The 16,196-nt window shown below is 36.3% G+C and overlaps 1 protein-coding gene across 3 annotated transcripts; it reads right to left on the bottom strand.

Moving 5' to 3' along the window:
* Nucleotides 1-1,300: 1,300 nt before the first annotated feature.
* Nucleotides 1,301-14,624, bottom strand: LOC129554236 (caspase-1-like). Of its 3 annotated transcripts, none has more exons than XM_055422849.2 (10): nucleotides 14,592-14,624; nucleotides 13,743-14,009; nucleotides 10,958-11,017; nucleotides 7,593-7,708; nucleotides 6,773-6,946; nucleotides 6,099-6,333; nucleotides 5,525-5,668; nucleotides 2,376-2,485; nucleotides 1,828-1,927; nucleotides 1,301-1,400 (listed from the first exon to the last, which is right to left on the bottom strand). In XM_055422849.2, the coding sequence occupies exons 1-9, from the start codon at nucleotides 14,596-14,598 to the stop codon at nucleotides 1,829-1,831; spliced, it is 1,212 nt and encodes a 403-aa protein (XP_055278824.2). In that variant the 5' UTR covers nucleotides 14,599-14,624; the 3' UTR covers nucleotides 1,301-1,400; nucleotide 1,828. The 3 variants fall into 3 exon arrangements, with proteins under 3 accessions (XP_055278824.2, XP_088699000.1, XP_088699001.1); XM_088842874.1 differs by lacking the exon at nucleotides 14,592-14,624 and adding an exon at nucleotides 14,230-14,394; XM_088842875.1 differs by lacking the exons at nucleotides 5,525-5,668; nucleotides 14,592-14,624 and adding an exon at nucleotides 14,230-14,400.
* Nucleotides 14,625-16,196: the final 1,572 nt, after the last annotated feature.

Here is a 16,196-nt window from a genome sequence, read left to right as displayed (position 1 = left end):
GAAGCACTGTCAAGATGTAGTACAATGATCCTGTGATAATACAAAAGAGACAGATTCAGTAGAAAAAAAAAAAAAAAATTGTGACATGCTCAACTTTGAAGATTTTTAAAAGGTCAGAAATTCTAAGTCCATCCATGTTGCTACAAATCATACTACAGAAATAAGTCAGATAAGAAAGACAAATATCATGTAATATCACTTATATTTGGAATTGAAAGGAAGTGGTACAAACGAACTTTTTTATGAAACAGAAACAGAGTCACAGATGTAGAAAATAAAGTTATGGTTACCAAAAGCAAGCAGGGGGAAGGATAAATTAGGAGATTGAGATTAACATATACATAATTATTCATAAAATAGATAGTTAATAAAAACCTTCTTATAGCACAGGGAACTGTATTCAATATTCTGTAATAACGTATGTTGGAAAATAATCTAAAAAGAGCAGATATATTATGTGTATAACTGATTAATTTTGCTGTAAACCTGAAACTGACAGAACATCATAAGTCAACTATGCTCCATATATATATGTATATATACATATATATATATACACATACATATATGTATGTGTATATATACATATATATATTCTAATAAAAAATTGGAAAAAAAGTCCCAGTAAATGTATATTTGACAAGTCCAAATAAAACAACAAAACGGTCAGAAATTCATCTTCAATTTTAATGGGTTAGGATTAGAAAAGGCTCATATTTGCAAATGAAAGAGTAGTATTTCCAGTCCTTTCTGGGTATAACCTTGCTAAGTGAAAAATCTTACCCCAAACTCATAGGGATATTATTTTCCATACATCTCACCCTAGGATTTATTTATAGGGTGTCATGCACTATATGCTGATTGGTTCATGTTTGTTGACTGTCTTGTCTTCTCAATGAGACTGTAAACTACTAGATACCTAGATAACAATTATTTTGTGTTACTGAAATGCCTTAAGGAAGGGCTAAAATTGTGTAAACAGTAGTCATGACTTTCAGTGATAGACTCTGAGATTTTGGATAAGTTACTTATCACATTATATTCTCTGAATATCTCCTGTTGAGCTCAAAATTTGTTGAGGTCAAGTACCTACTGTAATTTATATCTGTATCCCTAAAGCAGAAAATCTAGCAAATGTTTTCTAGAAAGAATGGTATGAGTAGCAAGTTCAATTCTTATGAGATCTGAAGACTTCAAATTCATTCAGTTCAGTTCAGTCGCTCAGTCGTGTCCGACTCTTTACTTGCTCCAAATTCCACCTCCCTACCTTCTCAGAGTGGTGAAAAAGAAACTGATAACCTTTCATTTCTATTTCAAATTTATTGACATGTTTAAAGAAATGTCTGTTTTCTGCCAACAGGATTCTGAAACAGTTATAGAATGACAGAACTCCTGGCTTCCTATGGAAAAGGAAGAGAAAATAAAACAAGCATTAAAGAATAATTCTGCTAAAAGAAATGCAAGTTATAAAAATGATTCCACCAAGTGGTTACACACACTCATAAGAATGAAGAGCCTGTGTTATGTCTCAATATTGCCCTGCTGAGGCAAAGGGGAGGAATGTCTAAAACTGAGCTTTCATCATCTTCTAGACAAATCTCAATCTATATCAGCTAACCTTGAGAAATGGCCATCTACCTTTGCAGAACCTTGAGGGAAGTGCAGTGTGCCCTGTACTAACCAGCAGAAAGGCTTTCCTTATCCTTTCGTTATCCCCTGTTTATTATATTAGACCTTGAGATCTTCACTAGGAGGGTAGTTCAGCACCCGTCGCCCAATTTTGCCCCACCCCTACCACACATACATCTGTCCTTACAACTTACTTACATTAATATCCTGGAAAGAGGTAGAAACGTCTTGTCAAAGTCACTCTTTCAGCTGTGGGCATCTGTATCTTACCATCTGGCAGGTCAAATGAAAATCGAACCTAAAAGGAAAATAAGTTCTATAGATTTTCTTTTTTTTCCCCTGAGTTAAAGGATTTTCACTTATGTTGGAAAAATAGTAGTGAAATAAACAATTAAAACAAAAAGGTTTTGCCTCTGTACAAATCAGTGATATACATGTCTAAGGATGGACTGACCATGCTTTTAAAATCTACTAGATCTAATAGTTTTGTGCACAAGTAAATTAGAGTCCACTCATTTGTCTATTCAGGAAAGAGGATGTTAAAATAAATTATTCTTTTCTAGGGGTTGTTTTCTAGATCATAATAGCTTGGAACTGGCTTCCGGGTTGGCTGACTGACCAAAGAAAACCTCAAAACTCATTTGAAAAGAAGGACATTTTTAAACAAAAACATGTCCAAAGCTGCTCCTCAGGTTGCCAGTTACAACAGATAAGGAGGTAACATTTCAGAAGTATCTAGCACCTACCTTTCGGAAAATTTCCTCCAGGTCACAAGACCAGGCATATTCTTGAAAATTTTTGATGAGTTTAATAATAAAAAGAGAGCCCAATATGGGATGTCTCCAGGAAACATTATCTATGAAAAAAGCACATTTCAAATTTCATGCAGGTCTCTCACTTGGCTACAGAAATGGAGTCCTAGGATTTCTGCTCCAGCTAAAACAGACTGTTGAGTTTATGCTATTTCTTACAGACTGTATGCCATTTTTAAGTGACTCTATTTAGCATTCAGTTTGTATATTTTCACTGATACTTGACAGTTTTTAAAGCCATATGAAGAATGTTGCATATGCTACAGATGTTATGCAGCATAATCTTTGAGGTTCTTTGAACCTCAAATATAGTAGAGAAGGAGAGAAGGGCAGGATGGGAATGGAGGGGAGTAACTGGGCCTTGAGGAACAAATATCTGAGTGTGGATCCCAAGAGTGCCACTGACAGACTTGACTTAAGTTAATTATACACTCTGAAATGCAGGCCTTGACTGTAATAGATAGGGTAATAATTTCTGTCCCCAAAATATATTTGCATATTAGATGTAACATGCATTACAAGGATCTGGAAGAATATATAAATGTAGTACCCAGTTTGTACAAGGAAATCATATTAATAATATTTCTTTAAATTGATCTATCTTGTGATTTAATTAACATCAAATAATATTGGTCATAAAGCATTTAGACAAAGAAATTACTAATTAAATATGAAAATGGTACCAACAGAAAAGAAGTCCATACGTAGAAAAGATTTAAGAGGGAAAGATCATAAGACAAAACACTTTCAAGGAAAAGACATATTAAAAAAGAATAGTTATACAAAATAGTAGGACTTAGAAGTTATTAAGCCATTTTTAAATTATGCAAGGAATATATAGGAAAAGTATCAAAACATTTTAGTCAATAGAAATGGTAATAAAATGCATAATAGTAATACATTAAAATCCTATCTAAAACTACAGCTGTCTTAATGAAGATGGTTTCAATTAAAGGAAGTAGGTGGGAGAGAGTTACAGGTCAATATCTCTTCAAGTTCTTCGTGAAATTAGTTAGAGACCGGTCACTTTTCTTCATAAGAGTAGTACAATGTAATTGGAATTAATACCAGAGGATATAAAGCTAGATTTACTCATACAAACTCAAGGCAACTGAACTGGAGTTTCTATGAATCATCTGGAAGGGAGCATGAGGAAAGTGAAAGAAAATGAGACAAAAATCAACAAGATAGATATCAAGAAGCCACGGAGCCCAATGATTATAATACCTAGAGGTAAATCTCTGTGGAAGACTGGGATCAATTTTTTTTTAAAATAACTACGTGTAGTATTAAAGCCTGTTAAATACACTCAAATTGTAAATGTATGGAGGCTTTCTGTAGTGTCGTTTTTTTCATTTTTGAAAAAAATTGACTTCTATATCAAGATATGGTCAACACAATGCAAAAGCATGCTGTCTCCTGAGAGATGGTACCTCATTATAGAAAAAAATCTGTAAGTTAAAGTATTTGATCAGGGGCAAATCCTTAAGGTTGGAAGTAATCAAGTGAATGTTAATGTCCAAGAAATTCCAAACTATAGTGGATGTCTTTTATTTAAACCTGGATATGAAAAGTAACTCAAAGTAAAAGCTTGAATTAAGCTACAAGATAGAAACATCATTAATAGTGGCAATCATTTAAAGTGTGCTTTATGTCATGCTTACTTAACATTTCATTATTTATTATTAAAATGTTTTAAGCCTTATGAAATGAAATTTGTATTCACATATATTAGTGAGGAATTCAAAGAAAGCCCAGAAAAGCTAAATAACTGGAACTAATTTACAAAGTACTAAGTGACAGAGTCTGAATATAATTGGCAGTACTCATAAACCAAAATCTAGATTTAGAATCATTCAGGTTTTTTCTCTTTCATAATCTTCACACTTCTGGTTGAAATACCTTTACCATAGGGACTCAATATACTTTGTTTTCTTTTCTGCCTCTCCCCTTTTATAAATACTCTTCTATAAATATATGTCTGCTGCTGCTGCTGCTAAGTCGCTTCAGTCGTGTCGGACTCTGTGCAACCCCATAGACGGCAGCCCACCAGGCTCCCCGATCCCTGGGATTCTCCAGGCAAGAACACTGGAGTGGGTTGCCATTTCCTTCTCCAATGCATGAAAGTGAAAAGTGAAAGTGAAGTCGCTCAGTACTTTCCCCATTAAGGCAAACCACATCTAAATGACGGTGATAGGAATGTGTCTGAATTTTCTCAACTGTAAATGACCCTGAAGGGAAGTACAAAAACAGCAGGACAATTTATATATACATAGAATCACACCGTCTCTTCATCATGCAACACTGGCTCCTTGCATCAGGAAGATTAAATAGAACATTTATACACATCCTTTATACACCTCTTTTTCTCCCTCTATGACTAAACATGTGCTTCTCCATGTTCCGGTTTCCAAGGCCACACATACGTATGGGCTACATTTTCTGCACAAGAGTCCAGTTTGGATTTGTTTAATGCTGAGGATATAATCGCGGTCTTCTTAATTTTTCCGAATGTCTGCATACACCACAGACTCTGACTTGTTAATCCGGTAGATGTGGTGTCTGCCAGAGTGGTCTAGCTTCGCATATATGACTGGGCCCTGGTGAGATCCAGAAGGCAGGCTCTTTACTAGACCCTCTGTGTCGGAGGGAGACTTCCGTGAAACCTGCTTAACTGGTGACACATTCTCTGATGTATTGCAGCCAGTGTAATCCCGTTTAGAGTTTCTCCTTCTAAAGACGACAGCCAGAATCATGGTGATAAGCAGAGTGAGACCTAGGACCAAGGCAGTAACTATACCCACCACTAGGCAAATTGAAATGTTAAGTGATATGAACATGTGGACTTATTTGTTCCTTACAGTACAAAAGTCATTTTGCACCATGGGAGCTTACTAAAATAGATGTATATTTATTTGGTCTCCATGGATAAGGAGAATTGAAGGTGAAACTGAGAGGAAGACTTGAATTAGTCTTCAAAAGTCTCATGAAAACCTTAACACAGATATCCATACTCTAATATATAGGTGTGAGTTTCTGCATTGGTAATGCTCATAAAGGTGTCTTACACAAATACTCATTACCTGGTGTCGAAGAGCAGAAAGCAATAAAATCCTTCTCTATGTGAGCTTTCTTAATGGCATCAGCCTCAAAATCTTCTGGGGCCACTAAGGAACAATTTCCAGAAGCTTCTACTGAATCATTTACCCATACCACCCCTAGCTTCTCTGAAAAGACAAGATTTGGTTACTTGTTACTGCCAATAGCCAAGAAAAGTTTCTCCACTAAACATCTGTTCAATCATTTACTGATTTGTTCATAACTTTAATTCAGATGCAAATGCACATATACATCTCAAAAAATATCTTAACAACTCATGTCTCTCCTAACCCACAAATCAATTCTAACATCAAAGTCTTAAGATTAAAAGTGATATTTCAGTTGAAAAAGGAATAAAAATATACCAACCAGTCATATAATTCACAGAAGCTATAATCCTGTTTGTAATGTCAAGGAATATCTACTTTCACCGAACAGAATTATAGCTTTTCTTTGACATCAAAGAGTAGACTCAAAGGAATGGAAAAATATTGGACACAAACAGATAATGAGATCAATACTTCAGGGTCCTGTGTTCTGACAGACATCAGCACTCACCACCATGGCAGGCCTGGATAATGATCACCTTGGGTTTGTCCTTCAAAGTTGGGCAGTTCCAGGTGTTAAAAATTTGAAAGATGTCATCAATTTTTAATAAGTCTGGGACTTCTTCAGAGTATTTCTTTCCACAAATGCCAGCCCGAATTCCATGAGACATGAGTACCAGAAAAGTACTATCAGAGGTCTGGTGCTCTGAGCGAGCAGCAAATGCCTTCAGTTCTAAAGTCATTTCCTGGAAGAGACATATTAATACCACTGGTGTTGAACTATGTGATTGGTTATCATGGCAACTTGGAATCCAATAAAGAGGCACTCCTGAATGATATGAAAATCTATGGAATACAAAAGGAAAATTTAACTTTCAATTCATGGAAAGGTGAAAAAAGAGTTATGGGGTGTATTTAAGGGATTTTTAGTACAGAGTACTAGACACTATTTATTTATTTTTGTGGCCACAGATATATAATTGAATTAATAGAACTTTTTCCAGGTAAAGGTTTCACCAGACTCTTGCTAAAAGATTCTAGGATAGAAGCATGAAATACCCTACAAGAAAAAAATTGAATTTTAGACTATCAAGAGATTAAGTTTCTGGTGCTATAAACAATCTTTCTAACATTCTTTAGGAGTAAAGGCCATGACCATCGTCTTTACATTATGACAAAATTTACCAAAGCAGTTAGATTTTCTTTCACATCCACATTGTATCCCAGACCTTCTAGTAGCATCTTCATGTTTCTGGTATCAACATCAGCTCCATCTCTTTTGGGAAGATTTTCAAACTCTGTGTTGCAGATAATGAGGGCAAGACGTGTGCGGTTCGACCTTTCCATTATTGGGTAAATCTATAAGAAACTCAGGTTGAACAAATAGTCTTGTTCTCACTAATTAAATATTCATCTTGAGGATTTTAGACAGCTTCTCTCCCCTTAGTTCTCTACAGAAACCTAATCTCTTGAACCATAGGTAAAAATAAAGAAAGGAGAATGAGTCCTACCATAGGAGTGGAATGAAATCTGTGAATGCCCAGATGGTAGCTGAGCACTTTATTTTAATTACTTTTGAGAGTTAGGACTGAGGGAAATGAGCAGAATTAGAGCCATAATGACTCAATTTTAAAGCTGATTCCTTGTCTTACACATTATTTTACAACTGTTGCCTCAGTTTTCTGATCTCTAAAGTGGACTGTTTTGAGGGTTCAAGATGTTATTATAGGCAATATCCTCAGAACAGTCCCTGACTCATATTAAGTAGCTGTTTTTATTATTTTAACTGTTTTGTTTTTAATATTACAACTATTTTCTCAGGGGATTGGACTAAACTTGAAAATCTCTACATAAACAGGAGAAATAGGAGTCATTTTTGTAAGGGAAGAGGCAGGATGGTTTTCCAGGACCTCTCAAGGAAATTAGTTCTAAGAAAGAACCACTGCAGTTTAGAATTTTCTCCAGTGTGTCTTTGACCCAGATCCTTATGTTCTAAGCATAGCACCTCTCCTGATTTTTCTTTCCATATTCTTTGGGCTGTTTCTGGAGGGCAAAGCTTGAGGTTCCCTCCTGGTCCTGAAGATGCAAGATTAACTGGGTTATCCTGCACTGCCTGAGGAGCTGCAAGAGACAAGAAACATCATGAATAATGACATTCCTGAGTATCCCATTTGGTGCACCTCCCAGAACCACCTGTGCATGAAGCCATGGAGGAGGGAGTTAATCCTTAAGAAGACTTTTGGATAGCAGCCATTCTGACTGGTGTGAAATGGTATCTCATTGTGGTTTTGATTTGCATTTCTCTGATTACGAGGGATGTTGAGCATTTTTTCATGTGTTTGTTAGCCATCTGTATGTCTTCTTTGGAGAAATGTCTGTTTAGTTCTCTGGCCCATTTTTTGATTGGGTTGTTTATTTTTCTGGAATTGAGCTGAAAGAGCTGTTTGTATATTTTGAAGATTAATTCTTTGTCAGTTGTTTCATTTACTATTATTTTCTCCTATTCTGAAAGATGGCAATGATAACCCTGTATACGAGACAGCAAAAGAGACACGGGTATGTAGAACAGTCTTTTGGACTCTGTGGGAGAGGGCGAGGGTGGCATGATTTGGGAGAATGGCATTGAAACATGTATATTATCATATGTGAAACAAATCACCAGACCAGGTTTGATGCATGATACAGGATGCTCGGAGCTGGTGCATGGGGATGACCCAGAGGGAGGATAGGGGGAGGAGGGAGGTGGGAGGGGGGTTCAGGAAGGAGAACTCGTGTACACCTGGGGCAGGTTCATGTCAATGTGTGGCAAAACCAACCAATATAATATGGTAAAATAATTAGCCTCCAATAAAAAATTAAAATAAATAAATAATCCTTAAGAAAATGATCCCGGGCTACTCCTTACACCATTGAAAGCAACTCTGCTAAAGGAATATATTCTAAGTCAGAGATTTCCTGGGTGTGACACAGGCACCACATCCCTTCATCATTAAGCATTAGAATTTTACAAATGCTTTTCATTGAAAAGCAAAAGGGAGTTTTTCAAGGCCATGCATGATAAAACTCACAGAAAGCAGTATGTTAGATAAGATAATTAAGCTATAAATATATTTGAAATAATTGAAATCTTAGATAATTGAAGTTAGCCTTAATGAATATATTTCAATGATTTAAAAATTCATGTTTATATATCTATTTATTTGTTTAACAGTTGTGAGATTAGGCATTAGAGACTGCAAGGAAGGACGGTAGGAAGGAAGAGCCTTTGTCCTATTCTTAGGACCTCTTTATTGTGTGTACATATAAGGAGAAAAAGAAGATATTGAATACATGGACAAAAATGAATATGAAATAGAGTAATAAATCAAGGTGTATACCTAGAGGAATCCATAGCACTAAATATTGATTGCACAAATATATAAGGAAGAATTTTCACAGTGGCTTATGTGAGAAAAGACTTGGGAGGTTATTTGATCACAAATTCAACATCATCCAATAATGTCACACATTTTCTACAGAAATTAATATAATCTTTGTTTCAAAATAGAAATAAGTTTTATTGATGTTGGGGGATATTTTAGAAACTAAACTGTTCAAACAAGAAAATTATATTGAATTTTGACGAAGAACTTGTAGAAACTGTAGTATATTCAGTTAGGTAAACCAATGTAACGCGAAGTGTGTTGACTGTGGAGAAAGTAAGAGATAATTAGAATGGATATAGTTGGGAAAAAACTAGAAATCATTATCATGTGGAAAAACTATTGCATTTCTTAGAAAAGAAGTCTGAAGAACAATAGAAAAATTAGATAAATATTTGGACTATATTAGAGCTAATTTTTCTTATGGCATTTGGTTATATAATGAGTGTCCCAGATGACAAGAAAGTTCTTGTCATCTAGGACCAAGGTATTCCTTGTGCTTCCTTCAGTGCTATGATGAATGAAAAGTTCTGTGTTTAAATTTTGTGGCTGAGACTGGCTAAATCTTCAACAAGACAATTCATTCTTTTTCCTGAACACACAGCTAATCTATATTGCTAACAAGTCCAGTGATTAGGTATGGCCATATAACTAAGTTCTAGACAATGGGAATGAAAGCTGATATACTGAGTTATTCATCCAGACCAACCCTAACAAAATGTCTTGCAAATGATCCTACATATTCCTTCCAATGCCATTAATTTGATTTTTATTACCACAATCATATTGGAGTTGTATGCTGCAGATATCAGAGTCATAGCGTGAAAGAGACCTAGATATCTGAAGGAAAGCTGAATCTGAAGAAAAAAATGCCCATTTTAGAAATTCTTTGAATTGGAACAAAAGTTTCTATCATATCTAGCTATTATAAATATTTGTCTCTGTTACAATATTCCATATCATGTCAACTGACGCAGATGTGTGTAGTGTCATTTCCATCCCCACATTTTTGGCTTGTTTTATTTTGATGGTGGAGTTTCTTAAATGCCTATCCATTCACTATTCATATATTCAAGTAGTTTTAAGAAAAGAAGAAATCTTTCTTGTTTTATTCATTACTTTCTAAATAGTCCATAGAACGGGGTCTGTAGCACAATTGGCACATGAAAATATTTTCTAATGGTGTAATAAATAGTAGTAATTTTGCCCAAATTATTCAGTGAAATAGTCTTAACAAATATTTGTTCCATATATATTACAGGTTTACAAGTGAAATTATAGAGGCAATCTATAAGCAAACATGTATGTTCAATTTCCTCATAAAGCTTAAAGTGCTATGAGGGAAAAGAATGCATTTATTTTAAAAAATATAAGAAAAATACAGTGAAAGTTATGACTGGAGAATTATGGAACACTCTTGGAATAGGGGCTCTGAAATCTAACAGTAGAAGTAGAAATGCAGAAACCAATCTGAATTTGTGAGAGGAAAACAAAATCTGGGTGCCGCTGAAATATTGTAAGTGAGGGAGAAGAAATGGTCTAAGATAATTTCAGGTTTCTGGTTTGAATAACTGGGTGCCAGTGGTACCATTAATCAAGACAGAGGAAAGTGGAGGAGAGCCAAGGTGGGGGATGCATGGCAAGCTATTTCAGTTCACATGATTGAAAGTGTCTGCAAGAGATGAATGCACATGTTCTATGGATGCTTGAATAGCAAAGTGGTTACTCAGGATTTGAGATACAGATTCAGAGCTGTTAGTATAAACATGACAGTGAAGCTGTAGGAACAGCTCCTGCTAAAGCAGAATGGATTAAGAAAAGAAAAATGTATAGAATAAATCTGTAAATAAGCCCATGGTCCTCTCACCCTGATTCATCCCATTAATCTGTAGTTAATGTCAAGGAAGGTGGCATTCAAAGAATGCTATTGCCTTGAGAATACCGTTACCTGGAAAAGGAGGGACCACTGCTTGGGATTCTTGTCTAAGATAATTTCCAGACTGTGAACCTGAGGAAGGACAAAGGACATTAAAATAGTCACAATCTCTAAAGATTCTTACCCTGGTGTGTTGGACACTCCTTACTAAAGATACCTTCCACAGGTTTTAATCCTGTGCAAGATGTGACTCATCTGGAGCCATACTCATCACTTGGAAACAAAAGCTTCTACACATAAATGACTGGACTTGTTAACTTAAGTGGTGGTAGAACAAAAGTGTCTAGAAGTGACTGCTTTGATTTATACTTTCTATGAAGAAAATAAAATTGAAACAGCATCAGCTATAGAATCACATATATTTTAAGGTGGCTCCTGAGGTATTGCCTAACAAATGTGTATTCAAAGTGAAGTTGTCTAATTCAGAGTTGACCTGGACTTTGGAGAAAACTAACGTTAAAAGACATCTGTGCTTGGACATTAGCCATGCCAAGATTTAACACAACAAAATCAGAATGAAATTGATTCCTATCCCCAATCAGTGTTAAGTGAATTTCCTAACAAGAAGGTGGTAGAGCCAGGGTTTGAATACAAAAATGTCTTGACTATCAATACTGGCCTCTTAATCACTAAGCTACTATCTAGCCCCAAAAGGGTTTTATACAATTATGCATATGACCGGAGCCCTGACCACAACCTGTAATCTACACTTGTCTTACTCAATCAAATCTATTAATATGTTGTCTGAGGTCTCTAGACATTATTATTGTCAATTTCAAGCACAAGAATTGAAATTAACTTTATTTAAGGTTTTATAAATATCTCAATGTAGCAACACCCACCTGAGAAACATATTCTAGAAACTTAAGAATCAGCATGAACCAATACTATTCCAAGTCATAGTACCTGTTGAAGACAAGATTTCCATAGACAAATTATGGGCCATGTCTCTGCTGTGAATGGAGGAGAGCCTTAGGACATCCTACAATACTTCAAGTCCAAGACATAGGCTACAATGTGTCCCATCCTTCCCATCTAGACTGCTGGACTAAATTAACCATCAGTAAACTCAAGAACATTTTCTGGATGAGGGCTTGTTATTGCAGTAGTTTATATGTCAAGAAATGTTTTTAGGTGTGTCCTCTTAGAGCAAATTTAAATATTATATCCAATTATCATACACTTGGGTCCTGAAGCAACTGACAAATGGATGAGGAGGAAGCAAAGCTATTACAACCTAGACTGAGGAGGTATCATCCAACAACTGGAGAAACAGACTCCAGAAATTAAAGTTTTCACAGTGAGTTGCACAAGTGCTTCTAGGGTTCAAGGACAGCAAGTTGAAAGAAGTATGATAAGGAAGAAGAAAATTTGACTATTATATAGATATTCTAAACCCTTATTTTTATTGATTCTTTAATTATTGTTGGTGGGAGTTAATCTAAAAAAATGTATCAAAAAAATTCAACAAAGAAAACTTTTGCTGTCACTGAGAGGGTCACAAGCTCCTCTCAGTTCCTGAGGGACAAATGATTTCTTGTTTTCAAATAACATCTACTTTCCTTGAATGATTTTATTTTTAAAAACTTTTTTTGTCGTCAATTTATTAGAAATAATTTCTTTTTTAAAATTGATTTATTTTAATTGGAGGCTAATTACTTTACATAATTGTATTGGTTTTGCTATACATTGACATGAATCTGCCCTGGGTGAATGATTTTAGAAGCACAAAATTTAAAGTCAGTCAGTCATGCCTGACTCCTTGCAACTCCACGGACTGTACAGTGGGTAGATTTTCCCTTCTAGAGGGACTCTGAGAAGCACAAAAGAAGATAGTAATTGGAAGCCCATCAGAGCTGCAGTCATTTTTTGTGTGGAGAAGTTAGGGAACCATAGAAGGGACAGCTCAGATGGCTGAGCCTGCAGGAGACAGAAAGAGAGGCAATGGGCCTCCCAGAATGGTGCACAGTAGAGTGCACAATCCTACTCGAAAGAAAATGCCAGGGGGAAAGCAAGAGTCCACTTAAAATCTCTACTTTTCTGTAAGCAATTAATTTATTCTCTGAGTGTTCCATTCTCCCTGAAATATATTTTATTCCTCCTGGGGAGCAAAATTTTGCAAAGATGTTATGCAAAGTATTTGATTACAGAGTTTAAACCTAGGTTTCTAGGTGCTTTTAGACTATAACTAACTTACTAGATCGGAGAAGTCAATGGCACCCCACTCCAGTACTCTTGCCTGGAGAATCTCATGGATGGAGGGGCCTGGTAGGCTACAGTCCAAGGGGTCGCTAAGAGTTGGACACGACTGAGCGACTTCTCTTTCACTTTTCACTTTCATGCACTGGAGAAGGAAATGGCAACCCACTCCAATATTCTTGCCTGGAGAATCCCTGGGAGAGAGGCGCCTGTTGGGGTGCTGTCTATGGAGTCACACAGAGTCGGACACTACTGACACGACTTAGCAGCAGCAGCAACTTACTAGATAAATCAATAAAGTACCTTGCAAGGATGACTGGAGAATGCAGTATGAAACTTATCAAGATTGTTCTCATGAACTTCAACAAATGAGCTACAACATACTCAGGATAGGAAATAAGCTTTAATCAAATGAGCGACACTAAGGCCAAAAAACAGGAACAAAAAAGAAAAGAACAGGGCATGCAGTATGATCACCGAAATAACTGAAGCCAGAGGTAAGAAAGTGGTCTGCAAGCTAATATGACCAATAAAGAAGTCAGATATTAGGCCTTACAGGACTTACACATGAACTTCAGTCTGAGTCACGGACCCTTACCTGAGGTGAGTCCCATTATTCCTGCCAGGTGGGAGTCTTCTTCACAAATATGGCTGATGCAGATTTGGCATGCCCGAGGTCCTTTACAAATAACAATGTCTATAAAAACTCGGGCTTTATCCATAGCTGTAGCATTTTCATCTCTTATTTTTTCCATCTCCTCCTGGTTCAGCACTCTTTTTTCTAATAGCTCATCCAGCAAGCCATTTATTGTACCCTTGCTCACTGAATGAACAAACAGCTTCCTCTTCTCTTTGAGAACCTTGTCTGTAGGAAACAAAAGAATGCCTCAAGTCATAAAAACAGCCTCATTTTCCTTCATCTCAGCAACTCAGAATAGCCTCTTTTAGATTTAATCAATAAAATGTGCCAGAAGGCACACAGTGTGGTAATCCTGAGGACACTCACACCTCATTCTTCCCTCAGTATCACCCATGTGCTGACAGAATGGCCCGAAGACTGAGATTTACTACCCCCAAGATAGTACCTGAAAACCCTATATTAACATGCCTCATGTTGATTCAACTATTCATAATAAAATAATGAAACAGTGATTTTCCATTTCCTTTGGGGAGAGCTTCTGGAACCCATTCTGTGCCAATTCTGCACCGTCTGTCAGAATTCAGTTAAGATTGCAAAATGACAGCCAGAGAGCAGCCAGTGAAGTTTGCTTCCTTTCTGTCCCTTGCTGTTCCGCACCCCTTTCCTTCTCTTTGCCCCCACCCGTCCCTCTCTTTGCACAAACACTCCCTCTTTGCACATTCACATAACTTAATCATGGATTCTGTACAAGCCAGCCCCTTCCAAAACTATTCTTTCAAGAAACTGTTTTCAGTAAAAACAACTCACCGGCCATGGCTTCCCCTTCTTAGCCTTGGTGTGTGTTATGAAACTGAAAGTTTGTTCCACCTTCCTTTTCAACAGGGTGTGCACATATTGTGAAATACCCATGGTACATGTATATATATGCATTTATTTTTGTTCTAAAGAGATTATCAGATAACTACAACTTAGATCACATCAGGGAGTGTATCCCTGGGAAATTTCCTTCACCACAATTTGAATCAGTCCAGAGTAGGTGGGAAATTAGGCTTATAGAATAAGAATATAATGAAGAAGTATGTATACAATTAAACTCACACAATAATTAAGTGTAATCTGCAAAACTAACTCATCATTTGATATCTTCATTCATTCAGGCTGCTTTAACAAAATGTCACAGACTGGATATTGTATGAACAAGAGAAATTTTATTTCTCCCACTTCCGGAGGCTTGAAATAAAAGATCAGGGTGCCAGCATGGTTGGATCATGGTGAAGTTCCTTATTTGGGTGGCAGACTGCCAACTTCTCACCACGTCCTCACGTGGCAGAAAGGACAAAGTGTCTCTCTCTGATCTCTGACATAAGGGCACTGGTCTTGCCATGAAGGTTCTGCCCTTATGATCAATTCAACATCTAAAGATTCCCACCTCCTAATGCAATCAGCTTGAGCATTAGGTTTTGAACATGGGTATTTTGCACATTCATTATATAGTCCTTGGAGAAGTTGAACTATTGTGACGCATTCCCCCTACTCCATGGCTTTGGATTGTGTCCTGGGGGCTATGTGTCCCTGTGAGCTTTTAGGAAGGAAGCTTCCTAAAAGTTATAATGAAAGAATTTCCTACATGTTCTGCTTTTAGGAAGGAAATATTTTTCACTAGAATCAAATGTAACACTCTTCCTTTCTCAAGCCTCTGTCTTGAGAAACACTGTAGAGATAAAAGCACAAGCTCTGCACTCAAAATCTCAGATTTAGCATTTTAACTCTCTGTTCTTGGGCAACGTATTGAACTTTTTCATGCCTTATTTCCTTTATTTGTAAAATACTTTAATTAATAATGAATGTCTACATGGATTTGAGCATTAAGTGAATGAAAGTGAGGAAATTTCATAGGACATTTCCTGACACATGATAAGCAGACAATACGTTGTGCTATTCTTTGTAATGTAAGTATTTCACACTACAAAAATAGCCAAGTTTAATTATCTGCAGGTTTTCCTTTCAATTTTCTTTTGTACATCTCATTTATTCATTCATTTAGAAAATATATATGGATGACCTTCATATCAGAACTGTTCTAGTTGCCAGAGTTGAGACAAAACAGACAACTGTCCCTTGCCTCTATGTCCTCACATTGAATATGAAGACAAACATGAAACTTAACATGTGTAACTAGGATGTTCAGAATGTAAGATGCAGTAAGTACTAAAGAGGATAAATTAATTAGGGAAGTAGGTTATGAATTTTGGAAGACTCATCAATACTGAAAACAGGGGACACTGGAAAGGCACAAGAAGTCGTTGCTTTTGTAAACACATGCACAAATAATTATCCCAGAAATAATCTCAATGTGGCTAATTTATTTTACATATATTTGATGTAAAAAGGGCTAGGAACAATGCACAGATA

Source organism: Moschus berezovskii, chromosome 14, assembly GCF_049115385.1.
Source record: "Moschus berezovskii isolate FMDL1 chromosome 14, NW_MosBer_1.0, whole genome shotgun sequence".
In the NCBI taxonomy this organism is placed as follows: domain Eukaryota; kingdom Metazoa; phylum Chordata; class Mammalia; order Artiodactyla; family Moschidae; genus Moschus; species Moschus berezovskii.
The sequence above is the reverse complement of the archived record's forward strand: the minus strand, read 5'-3'. Positions and strand labels throughout refer to the sequence as shown.